Here is a 27,065-nt window from a genome sequence, read left to right as displayed (position 1 = left end):
TGAGTTATGATGACGCCTGTCTGTGTAACAAAAGCACTACAGACTCTTCCTGATGCTGTTTCACACATTTAGCTGTTAGGAAAGGCCTTAATATATATTGTCACTTTAGTTGCCCTCTCAAAACTGAAAATGATGAAATTTCAGGCGCAGAAATATATGATGAACCCATGTCATTATGCTAGAATAATATACTGACATTAGCTACAGTGTTAGCAAATAGTTGCCTGATGACACGTCCACTATTCACAGAGCAACATCAGCATTTATATGGAGTTGTGTGTTTGTCTATTTAATCAATATACACCAAACCTCACTCGTTTTTAGCTCTATTTTGGTCTCCACCAACTCTGCTAGCTGCTCGCTGCCCCACACGTAAACATGTTAGATGCTAATTAGGTTTGGGCCAATATTGAATAATATTGAATATCGCAATATTTCCAGGTGATCATCATGATCAATGTGGCTTCTAAAAATGTACATAGTTTTTGATATGGAAAAATATTGATTAGTGCATCTCATGCAGCAAAAGCGTTTTTGTAAACATTCCTCTTTCTTCTTCCTCTGCAGGTGATGATGATGAAGATGCTCCCATGATCAGCGGCTTCTCGGACGATGTTCCCATGGTCATTGCGTAGCAACATATCCCTTCATCACCTGTTTCTCTCTCTTCCCTTCTCCTCTTCTCTTCTCTTCTCCTCCCATCACTCCCCAACAATGCCGCAGTACGCCATCGCAAATCTGTTGATGGGGACCCCCCCCCACTCTCCCACCCTCCCCCTGCACTCCCCAATTCACAGGAAACATGAAGAAAAATGGAAAAGTGTAAAGAGAGAAAGAGATATTTTTCAAATATACAATGCACTTTTTTTTGGATGCGCAATAACTTATTTTTTATAATACTAAATATATATATACACATATATACATATATACATATATATATATATATATATATGTATATATGTATATATGTATGTATACATGTATATGGGGTCAAAAAAGGACTGTGAGGAAGAGGCGGACACTGAAACAAACTGTGAAGGATTTGAGTTTGTGGAGCGTGCCAGGGAAAGAGAGACCCTATTTGTAATGCAAACTCACCATCCATAGGAGCGGTTCATTGCTTAAAGCCAAAATAAGCATCCAGAGACTGGAATATAGAAAGCAGAAAATTATACACAGTGAGAAAAAACACACAAAAAATAAATATTAGGATATATGCTGTATACAAAATGTACAAATAGAAAATATCGGAGCGGTAACTGTTGCATATTTTGGTGATAGTACAGTGTGTACTACAGCGGTATGCGTAACGTGAGAGCGATGGATGAGTTAACCGTGGATCGTGTCGTCATCATTTACAGAATCTGAATTGTTGTGTCTCTGAATTGCGATCGCCGGTTTGGGAACTGTTGATTCTTGTAAACTTTATTTAAAAAGTCTGTGACACTCAGCTCAACCAAACAGATCAGTGATTGGATTGATTGACCATCGGCACCATGTAGTGTCCCCATAGATACACCTTTATTTTCCACCACCAGCACTCTGTTGTACGTCTGTTCGTAGAGACGACACACGTCCCATCATACGAGAACATCCCGGGCTCTGAGGGAGGAATTCATCCCTCACAGCGTTGCCAAGATCGTAACTATTTGTAAATATCGGCTTTTAATATGTCCTCTCCTTGTAATGCTGTACCATATCATTCTGTAAGATGTGTAATTTTTTTTTTTTTATCATTCAGGACCACAAATTATCATCCCCAGCATTTTGCCATAGCTGTAGTCGTAGAGGAAATGTATTTGGGGTTCTCAGGGAACTGTGTCAGAGCGGACACCAGCGCACCACCATCACCACCACCCTGGCTTAGGCAGCACTACTGTCCATCCACTGTTGAATAGGTACGGAAACCCTAGAAGAGGTCCTGGTCAGCTGGGGGGGGCGACTGGCAGACATTGTCAGTAGCAGTGATGACAGGTCAGGATCAGATTAACTGGTTTAGAGAATAATTGAAAGGGTTAATTCATGCAAATATATATATATATATATATATTCACATACCCCTGGTGGGATCTAGTGATACAGGTTGTTCTGGTTTTATTTGCCCTGGTTTTCAGATATCTGTCACTGAGATTTCGAGAGCTGCATCTCTTTCTAGAAACTGTTTCTTGGATAATCCTGATCTCACTGTGTTGGAGCTACTTTTTTACTAATTAATAAACATCAAAATTCATCTTCTTGTCCTCGCACAATAGGTGGCACTGGATCAGACAGTGACACAAAGGAGTATAGGCAGGATTGTAACATGCTAGCTAGCTTCAACAACCTAATAACCAGTTCCTGTCAGAACTAGCATGATTAGCCGGCTAAAAACAGAATTGTAAGTCATACAGCTTTTTATTAAACATTTTATTCATCCCCTTCTCTATTTGTACAGTTATATAAACCAAGATAGAAGCAGTAAGCATGAAATGAAGGAATGTGACAAACCTTAAGTTGAGCACCAGCTGTTACCAGCTAGTTAGCATGTTACCGGTCAGGTTAGCTAACCGGTAACATGCTAGCGAGCTGCAACAACCTGATAACATGCTAGTGACATTCTAGCTATTGTCAGAGCTAACATGATTAGCGGGCTAATATTAGAATTGTTAGTCATTCAGCTTTTTATGTAACATTTTATTTTTATTACCTGCCCTATTTGTTCAGTTACATAAACAATGATAGAAACAGTCCGTATGAAACAAATGAGTGTAACTGCACCTTAAGTTGCTTAGCTAAGCTAGATGTTTAGCTAGCTAACCGCTAACATGCTAGCTAGCTGATAACAGCAGGTGCTCATAGTAAATAGCCACAACAGCCCAGCTAGCTGCTAGCTCGTAGCTATTGGGCTTTGTCTATTTGGACTCTTTGAATTTTACTTTTTTTCTTAAACCAACTTTATCAACCACTGGTTAGGACAGTGATTGGTATGATAATGTCCACGTGTCAATGAAATGCAGTTACAGGCAGTTTGTCATTAATAAGAATAATCTTTTTATATACACAGATTTTAGGGCTACAAGAAGCTACTGCTTTCACTGATCAAATATCTGTGGAGTGTTGTTTTAGATTCATCAATTAATCGTTTGGTTTCTGTCACAAAATGGTGAGAAACTTCAATCTGAATTATGCTCCTGTGACTTGGGCCTTAACAGGATTGTTTTCTGGATTTTCCATTGACCTCCACTGTGCAGAGGTGGGGGCAGAAATCTCAGAGACTGATATCTCAAAACCTGAAAAAATAAAATAAGAATTCAAGATCCTTGATATGTGAGATGTGTATTTTTTTATTTTGTGTTAGCCCTTTAGATAACAGTGAGACCAGTCTGGACGGAGATGATAACCTGTGAGGACATGGTCTTTGTCCTGGTCCCACCCCCTCACCTGGCTCTGCACTATAGTCCATTAACTGATATTTTTTGCCTCTCAGCTTGAGCCATTTGAACTGATGGTGTTCTGCTCTTATTGACCTTGTTTTGTTTGTTGAGATGTCTTCATGAATGTATTTTATACGTGTTAAGGTATTGTCCCAGCTCATTATGCTACTGTCACCACCTGTGAAGTTAATGCATACTCTCTGGTTTTGCCCCTGGCTACAGTGGGTTTGTAAAGCACCCCCTCTACTGTGGACAGTGCAGGTTTTGTGCTGTTCCTCTTTAGACTGGCTTCTGCAGGCAAATTTCAGCTGTTTACAACCTTCAAAGCCCAAATTATTAACCCAGAGCAACATACCTTTTCTTTGTCCGGTAAATCCGGAAAATTCCTGCATCATGTTGCTTTCATCATCCCCACATCATTCAGCGGTGTCTGTGCTAACATTTAACGGTTTCCTCAAGACTTTAGCTTGATTTCACACGGCTGTGTTCATGACTTTATTCTGTTTCTTGGCCTTAAAAACAGATTTTTCTGGCATTGATGCTGTTTTTTGCTCTGTGGAGTTTCTGATTTTGTGTTGTGCCACATAATGCCTTATTAGAACACATTTGGTTTCTATGTAATGGTACTGTTTGTATGATAGAACACAAGTGCACATGCATGCATTAACACACACACGTACACACACACTTTACCCATACATAAGGCTGAGGAGGGTTTTCTTGTTAGGGCATTCGGTTAAGTTTGTCAGATCACTGCTCCTTTCTGCGTCGGCTGCTGTAAGCTGCCCACTTCGTCTGTGTTTTAGTCAGGTTTTACTCATGTACAAAGTATAATTATTGGTTTATTATGTGATCGTTTGCTCCCCACTTGTCTTAATGTCGACTCTTGTCAAATAGTGTGCTTCAAAATGTCGTTTGGCACAGAGTTTAATCATGTTGGACTTGGCCATGTTTGAAGATGTTAATGTCTTGCTTGCTTATCTCAGAGGTTGCAAGAAAAATGAGATGTTTGGAGAAACAGTGTGAGGTGTTTTAAAAACCACTTATACTGAAATAAACTTGCTGAAAATTAAACTCTGTCATACTCTTCCTTTAAGCAGCCAGCAAAAGATGTAGAAATAAAAAGAAAAATTCATTTTGGATATTGAGGAATGTAGAGAGAAGATAAAAGATCATGTGTGATCAAAGAAGCATGAACACTAACATGCAGTACACAGATGGCGTGTTCAGTCATGCACAGTGATTCAACGCCTTCATGAACCATGGGAAAGCATAATGGATGCCTAAGAGTGACCCTGACAGGACCTTTTGTATGGAGGCCAATGGGTGCTGTCAGAATAACTATATCATTATATATGATTAATAAATTGACCACTCAAAAAATAAATGAATAAATTCCTTAAAATTGGAATCACAAATCAGATTTAGGAAGATTTTTAAATATAACTTTTTAAAATCTTTATTTAACAAACTAACATACAAAATAAAGTGAAAATTCATATGATTTTTTTTTTTTCAAAGCATTAAATAAAAATACACTAAATAGATGCTACCGTAGAGCTTTAAAATTATGCTAATATCTTTTGGGATCATTGTAACCAACAATGTCTATATTACCTCTATTTTCTAAATATTTCTCCAAAACCTAAGGAAAAATAATTTTTAACAAAGTTTCTTTCTTTTCTTTTTTTTTTAAATCATCATCAACTCATATTTTACAGGGATATAAAGAATTTTGTGAAGGATTTTAAAATGAACTTCTCCAACTTTGTTGATGACTTTAGATGGTGTAAGCTTCTTACAGTAACATTGTTTTGTCAGAAATGTGTCGTCTCACCATTTAATTTTTCATTTCAAATTTGCTTATACAAGCTTTTGTTTTTAATTATAATATGACAATTATTAAGAGATACAATAATTACAACTAACTGGAAATTTTAGACCACTCACAAAAAAATGTGGGGTTTAACTTGCAAAACATCCAGGAGTCATGGAGCAACATTAACATGTTCATGTGAAGATGTTTGTGTTTCCATCTGATAACTGCTCGTCCAACATTTCCTCTCATTTTAGCTTCGTTTTTGTCTCCACCAGCTCCGAAGACAAATATCTGGATCTTTAGCTGCTAACTGCTCCTCCATGTTCACCCATCACTCTGGAGCTGTGCAGGTTTTTACAGCCTTTTCATTGCAAACAGCTGCGGATGGAAACAAGGCTGATGAGCGCACTGAGACAGAACCAAAACAAAAAAAAAAAAGTTGCTGGCTATAAAACCAAAACAACTTGACACAGTCAGCTGTGGAACGTGATGAACCCACCGAGAACGATTTCCTGACTCTGCAGGTCCACTCAGATCCACAGAGCTTTGTAGTATCTCTGGGCTGTGCAGTGTGCCTGGAAACATGACCACCATGGGGCTGAAGCCTATGACTCAGTGATGGCTGGGTCCGTTTCTGGCTGTCAAAACCAACTTTCCAGTCCATTCCCTGTTTGAGAACAAAGACCTGTCTGTATACATCCTGTCACTGAAAAGACTAGTCCGGTAATACAGTACATGACTGTCCAAAGTCTTCACATCTGACGGGTCTATCACATCTGAGTCATCCCACCAAGTTCAGGTGGGTTGAGTGTGCACAATTCAAGACCTTTGTAAATGAAGTTCTGGCTTCTCTTTATGGAGCATTAGCCTTTTTATTTTCACTGAATATATTTATGAAGAGAATCGCGTCAGAAAATGAGATCTATTCACACAGAGAAGAATATTTATGGAAGAGATAGATAGATACATAGATACATAGATAGACGTATCTGCAGTTTAGATTTTAAATAAGCAATAGACAGATAATAACATGGGTTAAAAATTGGACAAGTGAACAAATAATAAATGAGTACGGTCAATGCAGCAGAAGCAAAGAACCTTTAGTCCCTAGTAGTCAGACAGTGTACAGGCTGACTGAATGACTGGCTGTTGATTGACGATGATGAGTGAAAGGGGCCGAGTATGTGTGTGTGTGTGTGTTTGTTGAGGAATGAATCTGGGTTTGGAGGTGGAGGTCAGGGGCCATAGATAAACAGTCCTAACCCGTCCAGTGTGACTGAAGCACCCACACAGAGCACAGTATTGAACAAAATGAAGTAACTCATTAACAGCTCGCTGCTTTGTATCCCAGTTGAGTCAACACGGAAGTCATCTGTCAGCTGAAGCTGAAACTGGGCTGCGTTCAGCTGGTCGGGCCCCTCAGGTGGGCCTCAGGTTGCTGAGGAACAAGGGTCCACTTTGGACAATATGGACAGTTAATATTAACACAACTCAGAGTCAGAGTCAACACAGTCATGTCTAAATAAGAGACGGCCACAAGGGGGCAGGAGTGGCTCTACGGCGACTGTCTCATCAGAGGACGTTTAATTAAAGCTGCGTTTCATTCAGTCTGTGTCATTTTACTGCAACTGCAGCTTCAGCATTATCAGAGAAGTTCAGATCTGGCACTAAATTCTTAACAGCATTTGCACAGAAAGAAAGCTGTGAACCAGACTCTCACAATGATACAGCACAGACCTGTACCACACAGGAGGGTCGACCTGCAGAGGCTTGTGTTACATCAGCAGATGTTTGATGCAGAGGAGCTGGTGATGGGATGGCATCGCTCAGACACGAGTAAATAAGCCTGGAGTCACTCATGCATGAATACAACAATGAACATGTGCCTACATATAAAACTGAGGTGTTTTGAATTTATTGAGTCATATATAGAAGAGCCTTACTGTGTATTGTGTTAGTACAGTGAATATTCTGGCTCCATATGTGTCCATAGAAGTTTTGACAGTGAGGAAAACATGTGCCTGACTTAAGTACTCTGGCCTGGACTAAAATATCTCATCTCTGAAATGGCTTGTGTAGGAATTTGGCAAATAAATTGCAAAATCAAATTTTGCTCATGAAGCAGTTTAAAATATGTCCACATGATCCATCAAAAGAATGTATTGTACTGTGACGAATCTGTATCACTCAAATGGTATTATGAATCTAAAGGGGAAGTTTGAATTATTCCTACCAATGTATAATAATAGGTGAACAGTCCTCCTTGCTGACCAAACAAGAGCGGGCAACTGGAATTATGTTTGTTATTCATCTTAAAGGACCAGTCTGTTGCATTTAGCTAGTCGACTAGCATCAGGCCTGCTGGGTTCCAGCCCACCTTCCAGCCTGCGTCCAAGTTAGTTCTCAGTCAGACACCTGAAAGTTGAAAGTGGTTTCAAAATAAAGCTGGAAATAGAAATAAATCCAGGAAATCACAAAGAGAAAGATCATAACAATTTTAATCAGGTTTCTGTATTTTACGCTGAGAAAGACAAAGATAAATTTACAACTTTTGTCCATAAAATTGTATTGTGCAACACACACGCACATACACACATAAGCAACTTTGAGTTCATCTCATCAGGGAGCTGCTGGTTGCTTTCTAATGTAGCCACTACTCAAAGGTCAGGAGGGGTCCAACCACACACACACACATACACACACACATACATGCAAGCACAACAACAACAAACCACTCGTCTCACTCTCCACAGGTCAAGAGATGATCAAGAGCTTTCTGACTGTTTCTAATTGGCCCGGGGTCAAAGGTCAACAGACTGGAGGTGGACGGTGCAGAATCAAGAATAGGTGGAAGGCTGTGAGAGAGAGTCAGAGCAGAGAGGATCAAAGCAGAGAGTCCTCAGCCTGACAAAGCCCTCAGAGTCCTCAGAGCGTCAGATCACCATCGTGCTCCACTGAAGGACAATTACCATCAGAGACGGAGGATTACACCGGTTTGAACAGACGCTCAGCCGGACCACGTGCTCCTCTACGCTCAGCTGATCTGGACACTGTATGGAGGGGTAGGAGAGAGGACCAGAGCCAGAGAGGAGGAGATGAATTTATTCTGTTTCCAACATTCATAACAAAATGTTTCTTCTTCCCACTGATAAGAAAATACACAAGAACATCCAGGAATGTTAACGCAACAAATATAACATGAGTGATCAGTCAAGACGTTTAGGTTGAGTAGAGACTGTGCTGCTGTAACCAACCAGCCCGCAGGTCGTCTGTCAGCAGGTCACTATGACCCAGAGTCAGGTTCTGTTGCTAGGAGACATCTGGTGGTCGTAGTAATGATGACAGTTCATGTCAACGTAGTTCATGTCAACGTAACAGAGGCATGTGACACAGGAGAGTGGTGTTCGATTCCCGTGTGGAAGTATCAGTTTATGTAGTTTCTATTATCTGTGACTGTTGGACAAAGTTAACCACATTGTTATTATTGTGACCATGGCAACAAAGATCATTTATTGTTGAGGAAGTACTTATTTTAACCCAAATTACCAAACCCAGCCTCGACCGTTATTATAGTAACCATGGTGATGAAGCTGGGTAGCCTACGCCACTTTCGGTACAGTCCACATTATTATCGTCACAACCAACGTCCACTGTGGTTGTAGAGAGAAGTGAAACAATTATTTGTATGAATAAAATGTAAAATTAAAAAAGTAGAGCTTGCCTGCTCTGACACCTCCACACACCCGTCCAATCACTGCTCGTCACCTCGCCTGTTTCCAGTTCTGTTAGACAACCTGACAGCCACTGTGTTTCAAGCAGACTGAGGCCTTCGCCGACAGGACTGTTTCCCATGGGCACAGACTAAAATTACTTTGCAGGCGGGATCAGGTTTTATGTGATGGTGCTGCTTTCTGTCATTATCATCAGCTCTGCTGACACTGTCGGCTTCTCGCTGCCTCAGTCAAACAGATCCTCAGCGGACGTTTTCCAGACTAATGTCTCATTGTAAAACTGAGCTTGCAAGATTTAAGCTGGTTTAATTAAGGCTATCAAAAGGCTCCAATTAATTCAATCAATCTTTTATTGAATTATATTATTTAACCAAATCTCAGTGCATATAAATGTGTAGGTGCAAGACTGGGCTTTGTTAAACAGCTCTCCTGGTGTGTTCATGAAGGTCCAGTGGGGGATCGCTTCATAAGAAACTAACAACAATCAATAGAACAAAAAAAAAAAAAAAAAAAAAAAAAAAATTAAAACAATTTACAATAAATATCATCAGTTAAGAAAAAAACTACAAAAAATAGTTTTTTAAAAGAGTTTTAAAGAATTAGAGGACAGAGATTATGGTTCTGTGGGTTTATATCACTTACTACAACACAATTATCTATACTGTGGCTACAATGAAACTGAGAGACGAATACAAAAAATTGAGATTTCCCTACTTGTTTCAGGTCTGGACCACATTGGACCAGGTCCAGAGCAGAGAACTGGTCTCAGGTAAAGCTGCTGTAGAGTCGCTGCTCTGGTGAGCAAAACTTTTAATGAAATTTTGATTAGCTGGCTTAGCTGTTGGGTCAAGATAAATTCTAACAACAGAAGACTTTGAAGCTGAATCTTTACTGTCCTATGCATTGTACAATAAATGAAATACATCTAATAGCTGATTTTTACAAGCTTTCTTCCATATTTGCTCATAAATGTTGAAATGCTTCTAAACAAATAGAACCAGATAAACATTATGATGCCATCAGGGCTCTTCCTTCCCTCCTGTAATTCTATAATTATTGCTAATTTTGATAATTTAGAAACTGAGATCTAATCTGGTAAAACCTCCCTTTAAGTCCCCCTATTTAGCATTTATAAACAGTATATGAAGATTTAATCAATGGGTTAAAACACACCATACTGTAGTCATAAGGACATTTTGATCAGACGACCGATATCTGCTTCTTTTCCAGATCATCTCATGTGGCCACAGGGGGGAGATGCTGTGCCAGCCGCTGCCGAGAACCTCATCACCCTTCCCCTGGAAACGAACTGTGTGAGGGTGCAGGTAAGTGGCAGCGGGACTCATGGATGAATACAGTATGACAAAAAAAGTGGAGTGGAGTAATAGGCTGGTGAATTCCAGCTTGTTCCCACACATACAGTACAGAGCCCTGATTTAATGCCACCGCTCAGACTAAGTGCAGATGTGTTTGCCACATGACTGTCTGCCACTAAAACTACTGTAGGCCTGCAACAGATAAGGCTGGAGTACCAACTGGGCACAGCAGTAAACTGCCCCTGGGGTCCCAGATATCCAGTGGTCCTAGTGCTAAAAAACAAAAACCAAACAACAACCTCTTTATTTTTATTTCAAGCTTTATATGTTGCATATTCCTAAATGAATTTTTTTTAAAGGTCCCATATTGTATAAAGGTAGATGTCCATGTGTTTGTGATTATAAGGCAGGTCTAGGTTCTATATTAATACTGTGAAAGTATCAAAGCCTCAGTCCACAGAGAAATGCACACAGCCTGTATTCAGAAACTGAGCCTTAAAACCAGCCGTCAGGACTTCTGGAACTTTGTGATGTCATAACAAAAGGGTCAACGCCCTAGGCCACGCCCAAGCCCCGCCCACCTGGACCCACCATCCAACCTTTGGTTTCTCTTGAGTGTTTACCTGAAATTTGCTATATTTTCTATAACAGTCAGCCAATCAGAAGAGAGGTTTCTTATGGAGATCAATGCTTCATAAAACACAGGAAAAGTGTAAAATATGGGACCTTTAAACTATTTTGGGGAAAACCAAAGTGAACATATGTAGATATTAACAGCAGGAAGGTGACTTCTAATTGCTGTACTCTGTGAAGGAGCCAGGTGGTGAGTTTATTTCACTAAGGTATTTTGAAGCGGATGAGAGGGGCTGACGTGATTCATCATAATTGGCCAATGTTTTCATCCTTTCATACGGTGAAGTGTTGCACCAGGATTATCTTGTAAATCCAGTCATCAAAATTGCAGCAGTTAGTACGGCCACACATGTTTCCCTTCCATCAGTTTTCACTTGCATGCAGTTTCACAAAACCAGAGCTGTTGGTCAATGGCAGTAGCACTTAGACTCACTGAAACCCTTTGGTGCCACAGCCCTGGTATTGTTTCCACACTCACAGATATTACTGTATATCTGCATAGACATTATAATGGCTGCACCATAGATTGATTTGTGGTTTTTATGGTAGTGTACTCAAACTTACTCCTTCTTTTATTTTATTCTATCATTCATCTATAATTCTAGTGTATTGGAGGCCATTGGCATTGTTTGATATTGGTATTGTACGTCTCTGACAGCATCACAGCTGGGGTGGTGCATTGGGCTGACTTCAGACTCCCCCCGTCTGCTTGAGGAATCATTGCTCTGACCTTGTCAAACACACAGACAGAACCATGAGGCAGAGAGAGCCTAGGAGAAATTATTATTTCTTCCTCCCTCAAGCCCCTCAGGTAGCTGTGAGTTTGCCTGTTTGCCCTTTAGAAAGATTTAGAAGACTTAAAAGTTTCTAGAGTTTGATGGGTATTGCAGCATGGATATCCCCCTGGAGATGAACACAAAGCATGTGAACGTACTGTTATTTTTAGATGTGAAATTTTACTTAATCTTTTTTTTTTTTTACCTTAAGATCAGGTTCCATGAAAGATAAATATCACATTATACTGACATTATTTATCTCAGGTATAAAAGAAGGCAGTAGTCTCTTTGCAATGAAGTTCAAATGTTTTCAACTGTTGTCTACTGTGTTTTTGCTGAGAACTTAACCTTCCATGTCATGAGACCACCCTGGTACTACAACAACTTACTCATACCTTCCATTAGGACACTAACATTAGTGGCAGTGTTGTGCCAATACAAACGTTTCTGCTTAAACAACAAATTTACAAACACAGTGTTGCTAGAACTGTGTGACAAATCCATCCATCCGTCCATTTTCTGCTTTTCTTATTTGAGGTCGGGTCGTGGTGGCAGCAGGTCCAGCAAAGTTGCCCTGTTATCCCTCTCCCTAGCATCATTTTCCAGCTTCTCCCGGGGGATCCTGGGGTGTTCTGAGGCCAGATGATATATATAATCTATCCAGTGTGTTCAGGGTCTACCCTCAGGTCTCTTATCAGTCGGATGTTCCCAGAAGACCCCCAATGGAAAGCACCAGGAGGCATCCTGACCAGATTTCCAACCCACCTCAACTGGCTTCTTTCGACGCGAAGGAGTAGCATCTCTACTCAAACCTCCCTCCGCATATCAGAGCTCCTTATCCTACGACTAAGGACCAGCCCAGCCACCCTGCAGAGGAAACTCATTTCAGCCAATTGTATACACAATCTCAAAGCTCATGAGCAGAGTTGATGGTCAGAATGAATCTCATCTGGTAAATCAAGAGCTTTGCCCTCAGGCTCAGCTCCTTCTTCACCACAACAGTCTGGTACAACACCTGTTTTACTGCTGACGCTGCAGAGATTCACCTGTCAATCTCCCACTCCATCCCACCCTCACTCGTGAACAAGACTCCAAGAAGCTTTAACTCCTTTACTTGGGGAAGAAACTCCATCCAAACTTAAAGAGAGCAATCCAGGATTTTCTGGCAGAGAACCAGAGCCTCAGACTTGGTGCTGACCCTCCTCCCAGATGCTTCACACTTGGCTACAAACTGCCCCAGTGCATGCTGGAGGTCATGTTTTCACCCATGTCTGTTGGTTTGTTTGTCAGCAGGATTACACAAAAAGAACTGAACCGTTTTGCACCAAAGTTGGTGGAGGGATGGGTCATGGGCCTGTGATGAACTCATTAAATTTTGGGGCAGATCTAGATCACTTCTTATGAAACTGAATTTTTTTCTCTGAAGTCTGGTTTATGTTGTTTGACACTGACCCTGGGGCAGGTCTGCACTCTCTGAGAGCCCTTTCTTTATACTTTATGGGACATAGTAGTTGTCATTCACATTCCATTTATATACACTATTTGCATGCAAATAAACAAAGATGTACATACATATGTGTGTGCATACATACACTTTAACCCTCTCTTCTCCTCCAGCTGACATCTTGTCATCAATGTTAACTTTCCAACAGGTACTTTTCAGTCCACTTCAACTTCATTCAAAGGCAACATGATAACTTTGTCTAGAGGGCCATCGCTCTCCTGCTGCTGTGAGGCTTTTATTGGATTAACATCTTGGTCTTTCTGGCCAATAGAAGACATTGGAATTACAGCTCTCCTAGCAACAAGACTCACTTTCAGTGTGCTGCCACCAGCCAGCTGACATCGTGAAGAGAAATCATTAAAAAACTAATCATGTTGTCAGTGTGGCAACATTATACTAGATAGTGATAATGTTTTTCTCATCATCAACACTGGTATGAATGAAAGTCAGGCGTTTTGGGGTTTGTCCAAGTGGTGTTGCCGTACATAGCTGCCCAAAATGGCAGACCTGCTGCTGCTGTGCAATACAGATTGGGCACAGATGCAAAGCTGGCAATGACACTGGCATTTCCTGGCCTTACTGAGAGGAAGTTATGTGTTTGAACCAACTTTATCAAACGTATTATACAAACAATACAAAGAAGTTGCAAAAGCGGTAATTAACATTACAAAATCACAACTTGCAGACATCACAGCTTCAGCACTTTACCATCAAATCATTCTGACACACACTCACACCCACAGACACACACTCACAGTGCTCAGAGGTGGTGCTGGTAAGGTTTGAAGTGTGCATCGGTTTCACTGAATGGTCTATTACATCTGCTGTTTGTATGCTTCTGATTTAGAATCACAACCATTAAACAGTTGTCATGTAGTTTCCCTCAGCTCTCCAGCATGTGTATTCACTCTGACGACAACTCACTGTGTCCCTGCTGTGTTTAAAAATCCCACATGTAGCATCTTTTAATGATGGTTAATATTCAGAGAGAGCTCTTGGCAAGTGGATGCATCATTTTCACCTCTTTCTTTAACACTCAACATTCAAGGAGAAAATTGCTTGTGCAAATGATGCAGGTTTATTTCCCCTCAGCTGTTAGGTGAGGGCAAACCCAGTGTTACCATGATGTCATTCTACTACAAGCTCTTTAGGTTTTATAGGTGTGTGATACTAAATATTTGTATTGTAACATATTTTTAATTAATATTTTTCTTAAGGGCATGAAAATAGAACTTTGACAATATACATGCAGACAATGCCAACTGAACAGTCAAATACCAACACAGGTTCTTGTCACCACAGAAAGAAATGTGCAACCATATCTGCCCTTAAACTTTGTACAATGAAAATAAAAAAACATCTCCCTACTTTATACTCCTAAAAGAAGAGAATGTATAACTCGGCATTTACTAAAATAGATTCATATTCTGAAAGAATCTGCAGTAAATGAATAAAGCCTTAGATGTATGTGCTGCTTCAGTCAGTTCTTATCTGATTCTCCTGATTACAAACCTGGATTCACGAAGAGGGGAGTTTAAGTGGCTGAAGTAAGGTTTGTTAAAATAATTAAGCTTGACATTCATATGAAGAATATGTAATTTTTCCTTTCAAAATCCATTTTACACAAAATAAAAACACAATCTGCTGCATTTTCATTTTCACAGTTCATTACATATTACACACACAATTTTATTTTTTAACTCTCAGGTTTTCTAAAGGGACAGCGTTCCCTTCATAAAGAGTGAGAATGAGTAATTTTCATTCATAGATGGACAAATGTGCAAGGGTGAGAGTGCAAGATTGTGAATAATAGGGATGCATTATAGAGTCTGTTTGCACTGGGTAGTAGTAGTAGTAGAAAAAAAACCTATAGCTACTTAATTACTTATTACTTATTTCCCGTCTCCACAGGAGTAATCTTTATTATAATGAATCAACCAAAACCTAAATAATAATAAATTAAATTAACGTATTGATATTTTGGACATTTTGATGTAAAAAATGATGTAAGAAAAAAAACAAAAAAAGAAATGTTATGATATTGTTTTAGGGTGTTTACAGCATCTCACTTTAAACTCAATATGCAGAATTTTTATGTAATTATGACGTCTCAATTATGGCATTAGGGGGTAGCAGCATGCAATGCTTTCTGCTGCAGTGTATTTTATGATACTACCACTTGGAGTCACCAAATATAGATGTTTTCAAACTCCACAAATAGTGACTTTCATATTTTTATAACTTCAAAAAGAAATAAAACTCAAAGACATTAACTCCTTGTTGACAATGATATTGTATTTCCACAAGGAAATACAATAAGCTGGACTCAACTATCAGATTCATGATATAAAGCAAACAATCTATCTGCTAATAAACAGCAAAAACAATATTCTGTGGTAGTCGTCAAACCACAGAAACTTAGAGGAAATTATTCATAAGGTGTGAAGTCTACTGACTGGTGTCTGTGTCACCATACCCTTAAAAATCCAACCATATCAAGACAAAGATGCCAAAGCCTCCAAGAAAAACTTGAAGAGAAATTCTCCACGAGAGAGAAGTGTGTGGTTAACGACATACTGAAGAAAGACGTAAATACTTGTCAGCGCAACTTTTCTTTGACCCCCTCAGAGGTGTTGCATTACTGCAGGCTAGAGACCGAGTTGTGTGTCCGAGGAGACTCCCTGCAGCTTCAACCAATAACACTCCCCATGATGTTGTCAAAGGGATGGAAGGATGGAGCCATTAAGGGAGGAGGAAAACCTTCCTTATTGGCAGTGGTGGGGAGGGAACCGCCGTAGCTGAAGATATAGATGTAGAGTGCAGACTCCCCAGCTTGTTTGGAGGAGAGGAATATGTTTGATATGTGTGTGTGTGTGTGTGTGTGTGTGCATGATGCCCTCCTGTCAGAGCGCTAAGCCTGAGTCTAGTATGAGCTCATAAGTGGTGTCTGACTTAGATTTGTGTGTGTGTGTGTGTGTGTGTGTGTGAGAGAGAGAGAGAGAGAGAGAAAGAAGACATTTCCATCTGCAGTGTGAGAATACACCCCTCCTCATACATTTCCCTATGCTCTCCTCCCCTCCATTCTTGGAACAAGGCCCCCACTGGACATAAAGGGCACATTTGTTCTCAACCTTGTGCCATTGTTCTGCAAGCCTACTGTTAATATCCGTTGCAAATCTGCTTACTTTCAGATTCCATCAATACGGGTGGGGAGGACAAAGAGGGGACTATATGGGCCGTTCAAGGCCCAGAGAAAGCGGAGAAAGGATGCAAACAGAGGTTGTCAGTGTGTTCCTTGACTCTGGGACGGCGCTGACAATGACAGCAGTATGAAGCAGCCTGTTGATTGATCAGTCTGATGTTGTGCTGTGTGGGATGGATGTCACAGACAGAATTAAACAAACAAAGGCTGAGAGGAAGTGGCATGATTTAGCTGAGGGATTTAGAGAGGATGAATATGAGCCGAGTGGATGTGGAGGGTCTACATGTTCTTCCTGTAATCCATAAATTATTTCACACTGTGGGAAGATTAAGGTTGATGGAAAAAGAAAAAAAGAAGCACCTACAGTTTCTTTTCAGCAAATCACCACCAAATTACAACCTGCAGGTTCTGTGGTAGATCATATGTTTAGTTTAGGAGACATTTCTCAGGGGCTCTGGACACAGACACTGGTGGAGAAATGCCCCCAGGCTAACAGTGAAAAATACAGCCTGCATTGGTTTGTATTCGGGTCATCTACACTAACTAACTAACCACAGTTTAGTTTTGGTCAAATTATAAACCTCCACCAATCACCACACACCAGACTTCACAGAAAAAAACTCAACTTCACAGAAAATAAAACAGATCTGCCTCATATTTTAATGGGCTCTTCTTTGTCCCATGCCCAATACCTCCACCAAGTTCGGTGCAAATCGGTTTAGTACTTTTTGTGTAGTCCTGCTGATAAATAAACAGACACTGGTGAAAACACAAGATAAAAACAAACAGATAGTAACCTGCAGGTTGTGCTAGTCTGTCTGAACCAGCTGTCTGTTGTAAACCGTGCTCAGACAACTCTCAACTCAAAAGTATTGGCACTTAATAAAACAACAGCAACAACAATGCTCTGTCATTAACTTATATTTAAATCATCTTGAAAACTTCCATTTGCGTTTATTTCCTAATCAGCTCCTGATCTTTCACTATGACGTCAGAGCTCACAGGATTTTACTGAAAAATAATGCAAACTAATCTAATCTAATCAGCAGGACAAACCCTGACCACTTTACATTTACAGTTACTCAGACGCTTTTATCTGAAGCAATTTACCATGTATACGATGTCCATAATATAATGACCTCTACGAATATAACTGGGTGGGATCAAAACCATTGCCATGGGCCAGGGGTACTCAATTAAAATAAAAAAGTAAGTCTATAGTAATTATAATGATTAATTTTACAAAATGAAATAAAAAATGTAGTTTGACTTTCTTCATCTTTATGATCGAGTCCAACAGACAACAATCTCAACCTTTTTATAATCAACAGTCTCAGCATTTGCTCTTCTCTCCTGTCTGTCTCTCAAACTTTAAAAAAAATCTTTATTGACAAACATTCAAATTAATCTCACTGACTTTAAAAAAAAAATCTTTATTGACAAACATTCAAATTAATCTCACTGACTTAAAAAAATCTTTATTGACATTCAAATTAATCTCACTGACTTTAAAAAAAAAATCTTTATTGACAAACATTCAAATTAATCTCACTGACTTAAAAAAATCTTTATTGACATTCAAATTAATCTCACTGACTTTAAAAAAAAATCTTTATTGACAAACATTCAAATTAATCTCACTGATTTAAAAAAAATCTTTATTGACATTCAAATTAATCTCGCTGACTTAAAAAAAAATCTTTATTGACAAACATTCAAAGACGTTCTCACAGACACTGGAGTCTCCACTGTAGTCGTAAAGGCTAGAAATCTGTGTCGGTTAAAATAGAAACACTTTGTTAAAAGTGAATAATTCTCAAATAATTAGTAGGTTAAAGGTCAGGACGGGACGGGACGGGACGGGACGGCGTCTGGGTCCGGCTCTGGGTCCGGGTCCGGGTCTGGGTCCGGGTCCGGCTCTGGGTCCGGGTCTGGGCCGCGGCCTTCAGGCCTCAGGGGAAGAGCTAACACACGGCACCCAAAGCTCTGCCGCCGGAACTGGAAACATTTATTTTCATGTTGAAAGAAGAGAAGAGGAATATATATATATATTTTTTTTAATCTATGGACCCTTACGGACTAAAGGATTATAAATAGTCGAGGAATGGACAGACACACGGACTTGACGACCCCTTCTAAGGTAGGTCCGCCATCTTGCTTGTGTTTGATGCTGGTAAAGAAGACTGAACTGTGCTCCTGTTGTCATGGTTACTGTTGGTCGTGGAGAAGCTAACAAAGCTAACGACGTGTAGCATGTCGGTATTTTAAAAAATAAGTTTGAGCATTTAATTTCTCATTTCTCAGCAGCCTCAGGTGTGGTTTTTCCTCGGGGGTCTGTGGGCAGTGGTCAGAACTGTTTCTCTCTCTTAAGTATTTATTTGTATTTATTTATTCGTATTCTGATTCTGACCGAGCTAAATTAGCCTTTTAGCCTAGCCACAGTAGCCAGGCTGACTAACAATAACAGAAACTCACTACCAACCATCCAAATGATGTTTGTATTATTTATAGCATGTTGAATTTATCAGTGGAGCAAGAGCACACATTATACCACATTAAACCCCATGTCAGGTAACGTTTACCAGGCCTATAAATGTAATTTTATTTATTATTCACCATAAATTACCTGCCAACATTAAGTTCACAAAATAAATGATATACATAAAATACATACATAATAAACACATAACAAGATTCATTTGAATTTTTAAATCCAATTCCATCAGGTCAATTTATATTAAAATTAATCATTAGATAAACATTACATGAAGATAAAATGAAGAAGTTTTGTTAAACTACTGGATGTAACAACACTTAATCAGTTCTGCGGTTGTGTTGTGGTAACAAATGGGTTGAAATGGTGTGTATGTGTGTGGCTTGTGTGTCTACTTTGTGTTTCATAGACAAACAAGCTGAGTATTTAATTGCTGTATAACTGTGTTGACGCCACTTATTGGATTATTTTTCATGGTAAAATTATGAACATATATTTGCTGTGTCATGACAGCAGGAGAATACAAATTGAAGTAAGTAAGTGTCTTATTTGACTGCCATATATTTTAAGTATCTGCAGAGAGTTTAAGATCAAAGATAAGAATGAATGAGAGATCAACAGGTTAGGTGATGGCACTCATTAACGGTCTAAAATTAGTATTTACAGCAAGTCCTGCCAGCAGCAATAAGAAAACCCACCTTTGAAGATGTAGGAGGTAGGATTCAGGTTCAGCAGGGCTGCTCCTCTAGCAGTGCCAAGCTTTGTGACATCTGCACATGAGAGGAGACACACCTCAGCAATCATTGAGAAATTAGCAGTCAGTTGTGAGCGAGCTAAATATGCAAAAGCATTCAATTATAAGCTGACTGAAAAGTATCAAATCCCCAAATCAATCATAAAAGGTAATAAAACATTTAAAGTGGGATGTACAAAAATCATGAAAAATGTGACAAAAGGTTACATGATTTCTAATCAATCAAAAATGCAATCAGAGAATTAATCAAACTGTCACTCAGTTGAAAAGCAAACTCATATCAATCAGTAATAATAAAACATCACATTGGGTGTCTGGCCTCAAAATCACCAATTACAGTGATCAAATTATTCATAATCAAGCAAGCAGAAATTTCATCAAGCAATCAAAGAAGTTCATTAGTGGATTCAAAGCATTTATCAAATGTGAGCGATAGTCAGTCTAAGTATATCTAAGGCAGTGGTTCCCAACCTTGTCCAGCTTGTGGCCTACTTGAGTTAGGGACCCACACCCAACCCCATAAGAATATGGAGGCCAAATAATGCCTTCTCGTTTTTAATTGTCATCATAATGATCAAACATTCAGCACTGAACTGAATGCAGAGGAAGCTCATTATTTCCTTTTTGTTTGACTGGGGTGAGATCACTTGTGGATTCACCATCTATCTCTTCACTCTCTTTCCTTTTAATTCTTGCTAACCAGCTATCTATTTTTGTAGTTCAGTTTTTGCCATGGATGTGATTGTTTAGTGTGCAATCAGACTGAGATAGCAAACAAGGAAATGATGTGGACGATATAAAAGTTTCTACCATTGGCTTATCACACCGTTCAAAGGTTTAAGAATATAAGTTGGGCAACTACAAAAGGAAGTTTCTCAGACCAATTTCAGATGGACAGTGTCTTCCCTAGCAATCGTCTAGAAGCGCCCAGCTATCCAAACTTCTTAGGGGGGCAGCAGGAACTTCTCAGCTCTCCCTCTCTTCTCTGCAGTGACAACACTTTAACCATGGTTTCATTTAGCTCCTATTAGTTCTGTTTTGGTCTCCACCAACTCTCGAGGGAAATGACTGGTTCATCAGCTCAACCTTGTCAGTCTGTTATGTGATTGTGTGCAGGATTTGTACAGTTTTTTTAGTTTTTGATGCTGAACCAAAACAATTGGCTGAAAGACACTAAACACTCTAATAGCTGAGGGGAACTGCAGAGTCAGGTGATAATTCTCTGATGGTTTGCCACTATGAATGTTACATTTCACACACAAGTAGTTATGAGATCCATTGTTCGTACAAAATTATTGATTATAGCCACTTTACGTATACTGTGTGTATTGCCATGTGCAGATTCTTCAAGATGCAACACAAATCTACAGAATATTGACAGTGGACATAAAAATGTGACATGGAGTTTTGAAGGATTGTCCTGTACTGATGTTCCTCTAATGACCACTAGCGTCTGGCTCTATATGACAACTATACGGGGGGTGAATTTTTATACAACTCACCTGTTTACATTTTAAATAGGCTTAAAGTTATACATAATTGAGGGCGTGGCTGCTCCACAGCTAGCAGCAACACTAGCTAGGTTTGGTAAACATGTTGTGTACTGACGTCACCTCTCAGCAATCTCACTTTCATTCTGTGCTGATTTCATTTGTAGCTGCCAATAGGCGAAGCTGTCTGAAGCCCTAAATGTGATTACTCTCAGCAGGAACTTTGATTCATTGGTTGTTGCCGAAGAATGCTGCGGATGCTTTGCAGGGTAGTGTGACCTGGCACTTGTGCTCTAGAACAATGGATCCATCCGTGTGAGCTCTCATTGTGTCTGCTGTCTGTGTAATGAGGGAAGTTCTCCCCAGTGATGAACCCTCATCCATTTAATTTTAGACACTCTCTGCCTGCTGCCCCGCCTTGCTGACAATCTCATGTGGTTAATGAAAACATAACAGACTGTTTAGCTAGTCTGGGCAGGATCCCCATCATCTCCCAGTCATACCAGCCAAATCTAGTGCTGGCCCAACTGTCCCCTCGGTTCCCCCGCCTCTCTGTCTCCCCTTTACCTCATTTACAATGCTTCCCTGTTAGACCCCCGGCCCTCCACATACCTGAAAGTCAGCCAAGTATCGTCCTCTGGGCTTCTTCCATCTTCCCCACTGCTCCTCAGCCTCCGTTCCCTTGTCTTCCACTTTCACACCCCTCCTCAGGCTCTCTCATTCTGCCCCCACCCAAGCCACAATTTGTCCTCAATTTGTGCACCTCCAAAAACATGTCTCTTGGAGCCCCCTTCCCCCTGTCCTTACTTGTCAATTTCTGGCTGTGCTTGTCTCTGTTTCCCCCTTCCTTCATTTCTTCCCCTCACCATCATTCTCTCTTTTCCCATTCTTATCGTGCCCCCCCCCCCCCGGCTCTTTTTTTTTCGGCCCTTTTTTGCTTTCCTGTTTGCCGATTCAGTGGCTCAGTCCATTTTAACCCAAGTCTGGGGAGGCTGGCTCGTCCCTCTGAATGCAGCCTGGGAGACATGAAGCCCTGCCAGCTTCCGATGTCATTACTGGAACACAACACGGTCAGACAGGCAGACGCGAACACACACACACACACACATACACACACACACACCATACATATCTCTGGATTTCTGTAAAGATGACAAGCCTGAAGAAGATAATTTGTGTCACATTATCTACTGTTTTTTTTTGAGGAGTTCAGGTCATTTTACATTCGTCCCATTAAAATGTCCACGTTTGTCAGTCATTCTCAAATTGATTTTAGAATTTCACTGATAACTGCTATCTACTCATCAGGGTTGATTTTTTTATTTTTTACCCCTGTGATCCTTCTGTCAGACATCAGCAATGATGTTCACCATCAGGACCCATCAGGAATGGTAGATTTAAATTCCGTTGAATTACATGAGTACTTATACAACTGCTCATCCATGTTGCTGAGGTTGAGTCTATGGTCGTGTGGCTTCAGGTCAATCATTGTCTCAGGCTGGTGGGGAATGTCTAATAGATGCCCCCATGGTTAGTTCATAGCCTGGAGAAGTGCACCTAAAGAGTGGTAATTAAGTTTATGCAAAACAAAGCTTGTCCCAAAATGTGTCCATTTGATGTGGCAGAGGTCCACTTCAAAACACTTCAATTTAAAGGTCCCATATTTTACACTTTTCCTGTGTTTTATTTGAAGTGCTGATATTCATAAGAAGATATATTTGTGGTTTTAAGAACCAAAAACCATCTCAGTTTAGTTTTATATCTCCTCTCTCAGGCTTCTCTCTGGAGCTCTAGGAACAACAGGTCAGTGAGCCAATCAGAAGAGAGGATCTGAGCCTCTCTTCTGATTGGCTGACTGTTATCTGAGTTTTTGAATAAAAAATATAGCAGATTTCAGGTAAACAAACCAAACCCGACAAGATTGGATGGTGGGTCCTGGTTGGTGGGCAGTGACTGCTTTGTTGTGACATCACAAAGTCCTGACGGCTGGTTTTAAGGCTCAGTGTCTGAATACAGGCTGTGTGCATTTCTCTGTGGACTGAGGCTTTGATACTTTCACAGTATTAATATAGAACCTAGACCTGCTTTATGATCAAAAACACATGGACATCTACCTTTATGTTATATGGGACCTTTATAGAAGCTTTACAAAGTGCTGTATATGTGAAAGGAAACAAGGTGCAACATAAAAACTACGTCATATAAAGGTCATCATAAAAATACATAAATAAATATGCAAATCCAAATAATTGAGCTATATGATACTATAAAAAGTATAAACACTATAAAAACTTGTTAATTGAGAAGTCCTCATTCATGCCCCCTGGAAATAAACATAGTGGCATCCATGTCCTCCATAGGTCATTGCTCACCAGCCTGAGACAGCCTGAAGCCACATGACCGTAGGCCCAGGCCCAGTAGGCAGATATGTAATGTATGTGTTCACATATGATTGGCTGTTTTTATATTTTTTCTTTTTCATACTTACCCAATTGAAATGTTACTTGTGATGTGTTTTGTCGTGATCCTGATGAAGGCCACAAGCCGAAACGTGTAGGTCTCATAAAGTTCTTTTGTTTACTCCAAGTGTTGCTGCAGTTTTGACTCTTCAGACTTTTTCCTTTCTCCGTGCACCTTGGCAGTAGGTGAAGCTTCTACATAAAAGCTGAGGTTAAAAGTTCAGTCTTGACCTTTGAAAAATCAGATGATGAAATAGTTTCACCAAAAGGTCCATTTAGTAGCTGTTCCAGAGCTTTTGATGCTATTATTCAAGCTTTTTTTAAATCAATTACTGTCTCCAAGATCAAGAGTGAACTTTCAATCTGAACTTTTAAGCCAGCATGAATGAGAGGTCCTTAAAGCGCTTAAGGACCTAAGCTCCATCTGTTGAGGAAGATATGATCAAATGATATGATATGATTGAAAGGTCCACAAATATATCTAACATTTTTTCAAGCCACATAGTTATTACACCATAGGATGTAAGGCTGGAACAGAGCGCAGTTAAATCATTTCAAACAACTTGTCTGACAAAAAGAAGCCAAGGTCCTTTACGCAGGGATGAGTGTGCTCGGAGAGACTGGATCTCATTTCAGCTGCATCACTCAAACGAATGAACTCTCATATTTACATCAAACATGAATAGTTGCTCATAGGGACTGGATGCAAGCTTGAAGTGACATGTGGAGGATTACTGACCTTCTCCATCACCTACAACATTTGTTGAAGGTGATGAGGTTTGATGCCAGTGTGACTCTGAAACTCCCAGAAGGCGCCGCAGCACCATGTTAGCACTTGTTTCCTTTTAAAGGTTTTCAATAATGTATAATGACATTATCAGTTAAAACACAGAGCTGCCATGATGTAGAATAGAAGTAGTGGGACGCTGATATGAAAATTGTGTTTTTTTTTTTGTTTCCTATTTTTGCCAGCTGTAGGTGTGAGACTGTCCTGCAAAAAAAACAAGCCCACAGGTCGTCTGTCAGCAGGTTATTATGACACATAGTTAGGTTTTGTTGCTAGGCGACATCAAGTGGTTGTAGTAATGATGACGTAGTTAATAGAGCGACAAAGTTCACGTCAACATAACACAGCAATATGACACAGGAGAGCGGTGTTCGATTCCCGTGTGAAAGCAGCAGTTTATGTTGTTTCTGTTTTCAAACGAGATATAGGATTTGACAATACTGTTTATACCGATATAGTTTGGAGTTGCGTTATTTTATGATCGTTTCATTCCTTAAGCTGTGCCTGTGTTAGCTCCTCTCTCCTCTCCTCTCACTGCTCAACCCCGCCCCTTCTCTGGGTTTTTGTGCAAACTCACAAACTCACCCCACAACTTTTCCAGAAGCAATGGAGGTGAACATGGCGCCGGTCGACGATGTGGAAGAGCTAGTTTTTTAAAAAAGAACAACAGTTCAGTAGTTTGGAACCTGACCTCATACATATGGCTTTTAATTCAAATTGAACATTTAGTTGGTTTCGTATAGAATACCGATATATATCGTATATCAGTATTCTGCTTAAAAACACCGGCATATGATTTTTGGTCCATATTGCCCAGCCCTAATTGTAACCATGACAACAAAGACCTGTGTGGTTGTTCCGGTTGGAGGCCTGGTTGGTAGGTGTGTTTTAGGTGTGTGATATTGCTAACATGCTAATGTTTTTAAGTTTGCTTGGAATCTTTACATTTATGATCTTACATATAGATTTTCAAAAACCATTTTTAGTTCTATATACATTCATTTTAAGGCTGTGAAGCTCTTTAGATTTGTATTTAGGGAAAAATGAAGGTATGTGAATTCAAACATCACAGCTATTTAGTAGCAATTTCTGGATTTCTTTTCCCTTGTTTGTTTGTATTAGCACAATTCTGCAGCATGAGGATTGTCCTTGGTTCTCCTCCATGTTATGTCAGTCTGTTATTTTGTCTGGAAACATTGCATTGTGTCACTAATTAGAATTGAAATATCATTAATTAGATGGAAAATTATGCTGTCTGTGTAACTGTGAAGAAAAAACAACGAAACAAAACTGCCACCTATTGCAGGCCATGTATGTGTGTGTGTCTGACAATGTGGGTGCAACACCGTAGCTCCTGCAGTGTTGTGATTGGGTTTGGGGGAATTGAAAGAGAACAGACAGATAAATGAATAAAGAGTAGGTGTGTAATGAAAAAATAAGGCAGTCAAGAGGAGAGAAAGAGCAGCCAAGTATCCCCAGAAACTGTGTCCATATTGGACAATTCTACACCTCACATTTTGTGCCCAGAACCAATTTTCAGTGCCATTGCAGGAAGTAATGTGATGTAGCATGATGGAAAGTAAGAATGTGGAGGTTGGGGTGGTTGTGAAAGGTGTACATCTCATATCTCACAAAAAGCCCTAAAATGAGGTTAAAGTTCCCATACTGTATAAATGTAGATGTCCATGTGTTTTCTGATTATAAAGCAGGTCTAGGTTCTATATTAATACTGTGAAAGTATCAAAGCCTCAGTCCACAGAGAAATGCACACAGCCTGTATTCAGAAACTGAGCCTAAAAACCAACCGTCAGGACTTCTGGAACTTTGTGATGTCACAACAAAGCAGTCATCACTCTCAGCCATGTCCCAAGCCCCGCCCACCTGGACCCACCATCCAGCTTGCAGGATTTAAGTTGCATTACCTAATTTATTTTATTTATTTTTTCTTTTTGTCCTCGTGGGGGCAGTGCAACAAGCTGTAACCACAATACTGACACTGTTAGGGCTAACTTGTTAATTACACAGCCAGTAGACATGGAGCAACATTAGCATTCATATATGTCATGTTTGTGTCCCTGTAACAAATGTAAATCCAACATTCACTCTCATTTCTGGCTTTCTAGCTTCTAAATCCTCCACCAGCTACTTGCTTGGTTGGTGCTCAGTGGGCGGTCATTTGATCCATCGCTAATATACAAATATTGATTTGTACAGATTTAAATCTATAATCTATTTTATCCCATAAATGCGTTCTAACGTTTAACTAATTTCACCAAGTAAGTGATTTTATCAAGTATTAACTGATTTATATTGTTGATTTACCATCATACAGTAATGTTACTATATTGAGAAGTGTGTGGATAGAGAGAGAGAGAGACAGAGAGAGAGAGAAGAGGAGTGCAACATCAAGGGAGAGAGAGGGTGAGAGAGGGGTGGGGTGGGTTGGTTGGGGGGGGTGCAGTGGAGTCAAGCTGCCGTCTGGCCTAATGTACCCGCCATGTGATTGGCTGGGACTGCTGGCCTGCATACCTGATACCCGGCTCTGTTCTAATCGTCCTTTTCCTGTAGCTGGCCTCGGACAACGCTCCTTTCTGCTTTTATCTCGTCCTGCTCCACTCCTGGCTCAGATCAGGTTGCTAAAAGAAAAACACCGCCTGCCACCAACTCTATTACACTGCCCCCTT

At 40.0% G+C, this 27,065-nt stretch overlaps 2 protein-coding genes and 1 long non-coding RNA gene across 9 annotated transcripts in view; 2 read left to right on the top strand and 1 right to left on the bottom strand.

Moving 5' to 3' along the window:
* sorl1 (sortilin-related receptor, L(DLR class) A repeats containing) overlaps positions 1–4,490 on the top strand; it is a 74,909-nt gene extending 70,419 nt beyond the window's left edge. For 2 of the 7 annotated variants that reach the window (XM_071471519.1, XM_071471517.1), the window contains exons 48-49: positions 568–623; positions 1,745–4,490. In XM_071471519.1, coding sequence (XP_071327620.1) covers positions 568–623; positions 1,745–1,870 — 182 coding nt within the window. In that variant the 3' untranslated portion in view covers positions 1,871–4,490. Of the gene's footprint in view, positions 1–567 lie in introns of all 7 variants that reach the window. The other 5 variants (XM_071471522.1, XM_071471520.1, XR_011687028.1 and 2 more) reach the window with 4 other exon arrangements.
* A 13,776-nt stretch (positions 4,491–18,266) lies between these two features.
* On the bottom strand, positions 18,267–25,456 carry LOC139614340 (uncharacterized). Its single transcript, XR_011687022.1, has 4 exons — positions 23,624–25,456; positions 21,748–22,190; positions 19,590–19,661; positions 18,267–18,395 (listed from the first exon to the last, which is right to left on the bottom strand). It is a non-coding gene; the product is annotated as an uncharacterized lncRNA (long non-coding RNA).
* The window catches only part of LOC139614337 (ATP-binding cassette sub-family G member 4-like), a 175,459-nt gene continuing 166,782 nt past the window's right edge, over positions 18,389–27,065 (top strand). The window contains exon 1 of the mRNA XM_071471476.1: positions 18,389–18,537. The gene's annotated coding sequence lies outside the window, so the exon portion shown is untranslated. The remainder of the gene's footprint in view (positions 18,538–27,065) is intronic.

Source organism: Trachinotus anak, unplaced genomic scaffold (assembly GCF_046630095.1).
Source record: "Trachinotus anak isolate AG129_WGS33_773 ecotype Australia unplaced genomic scaffold, CSIRO_AGI_Tana_v1 ptg000034l, whole genome shotgun sequence".
Lineage (NCBI taxonomy): Eukaryota > Metazoa > Chordata > Actinopteri > Carangiformes > Carangidae > Trachinotus > Trachinotus anak.
The sequence above is the reverse complement of the archived record's forward strand: the minus strand, read 5'-3'. Positions and strand labels throughout refer to the sequence as shown.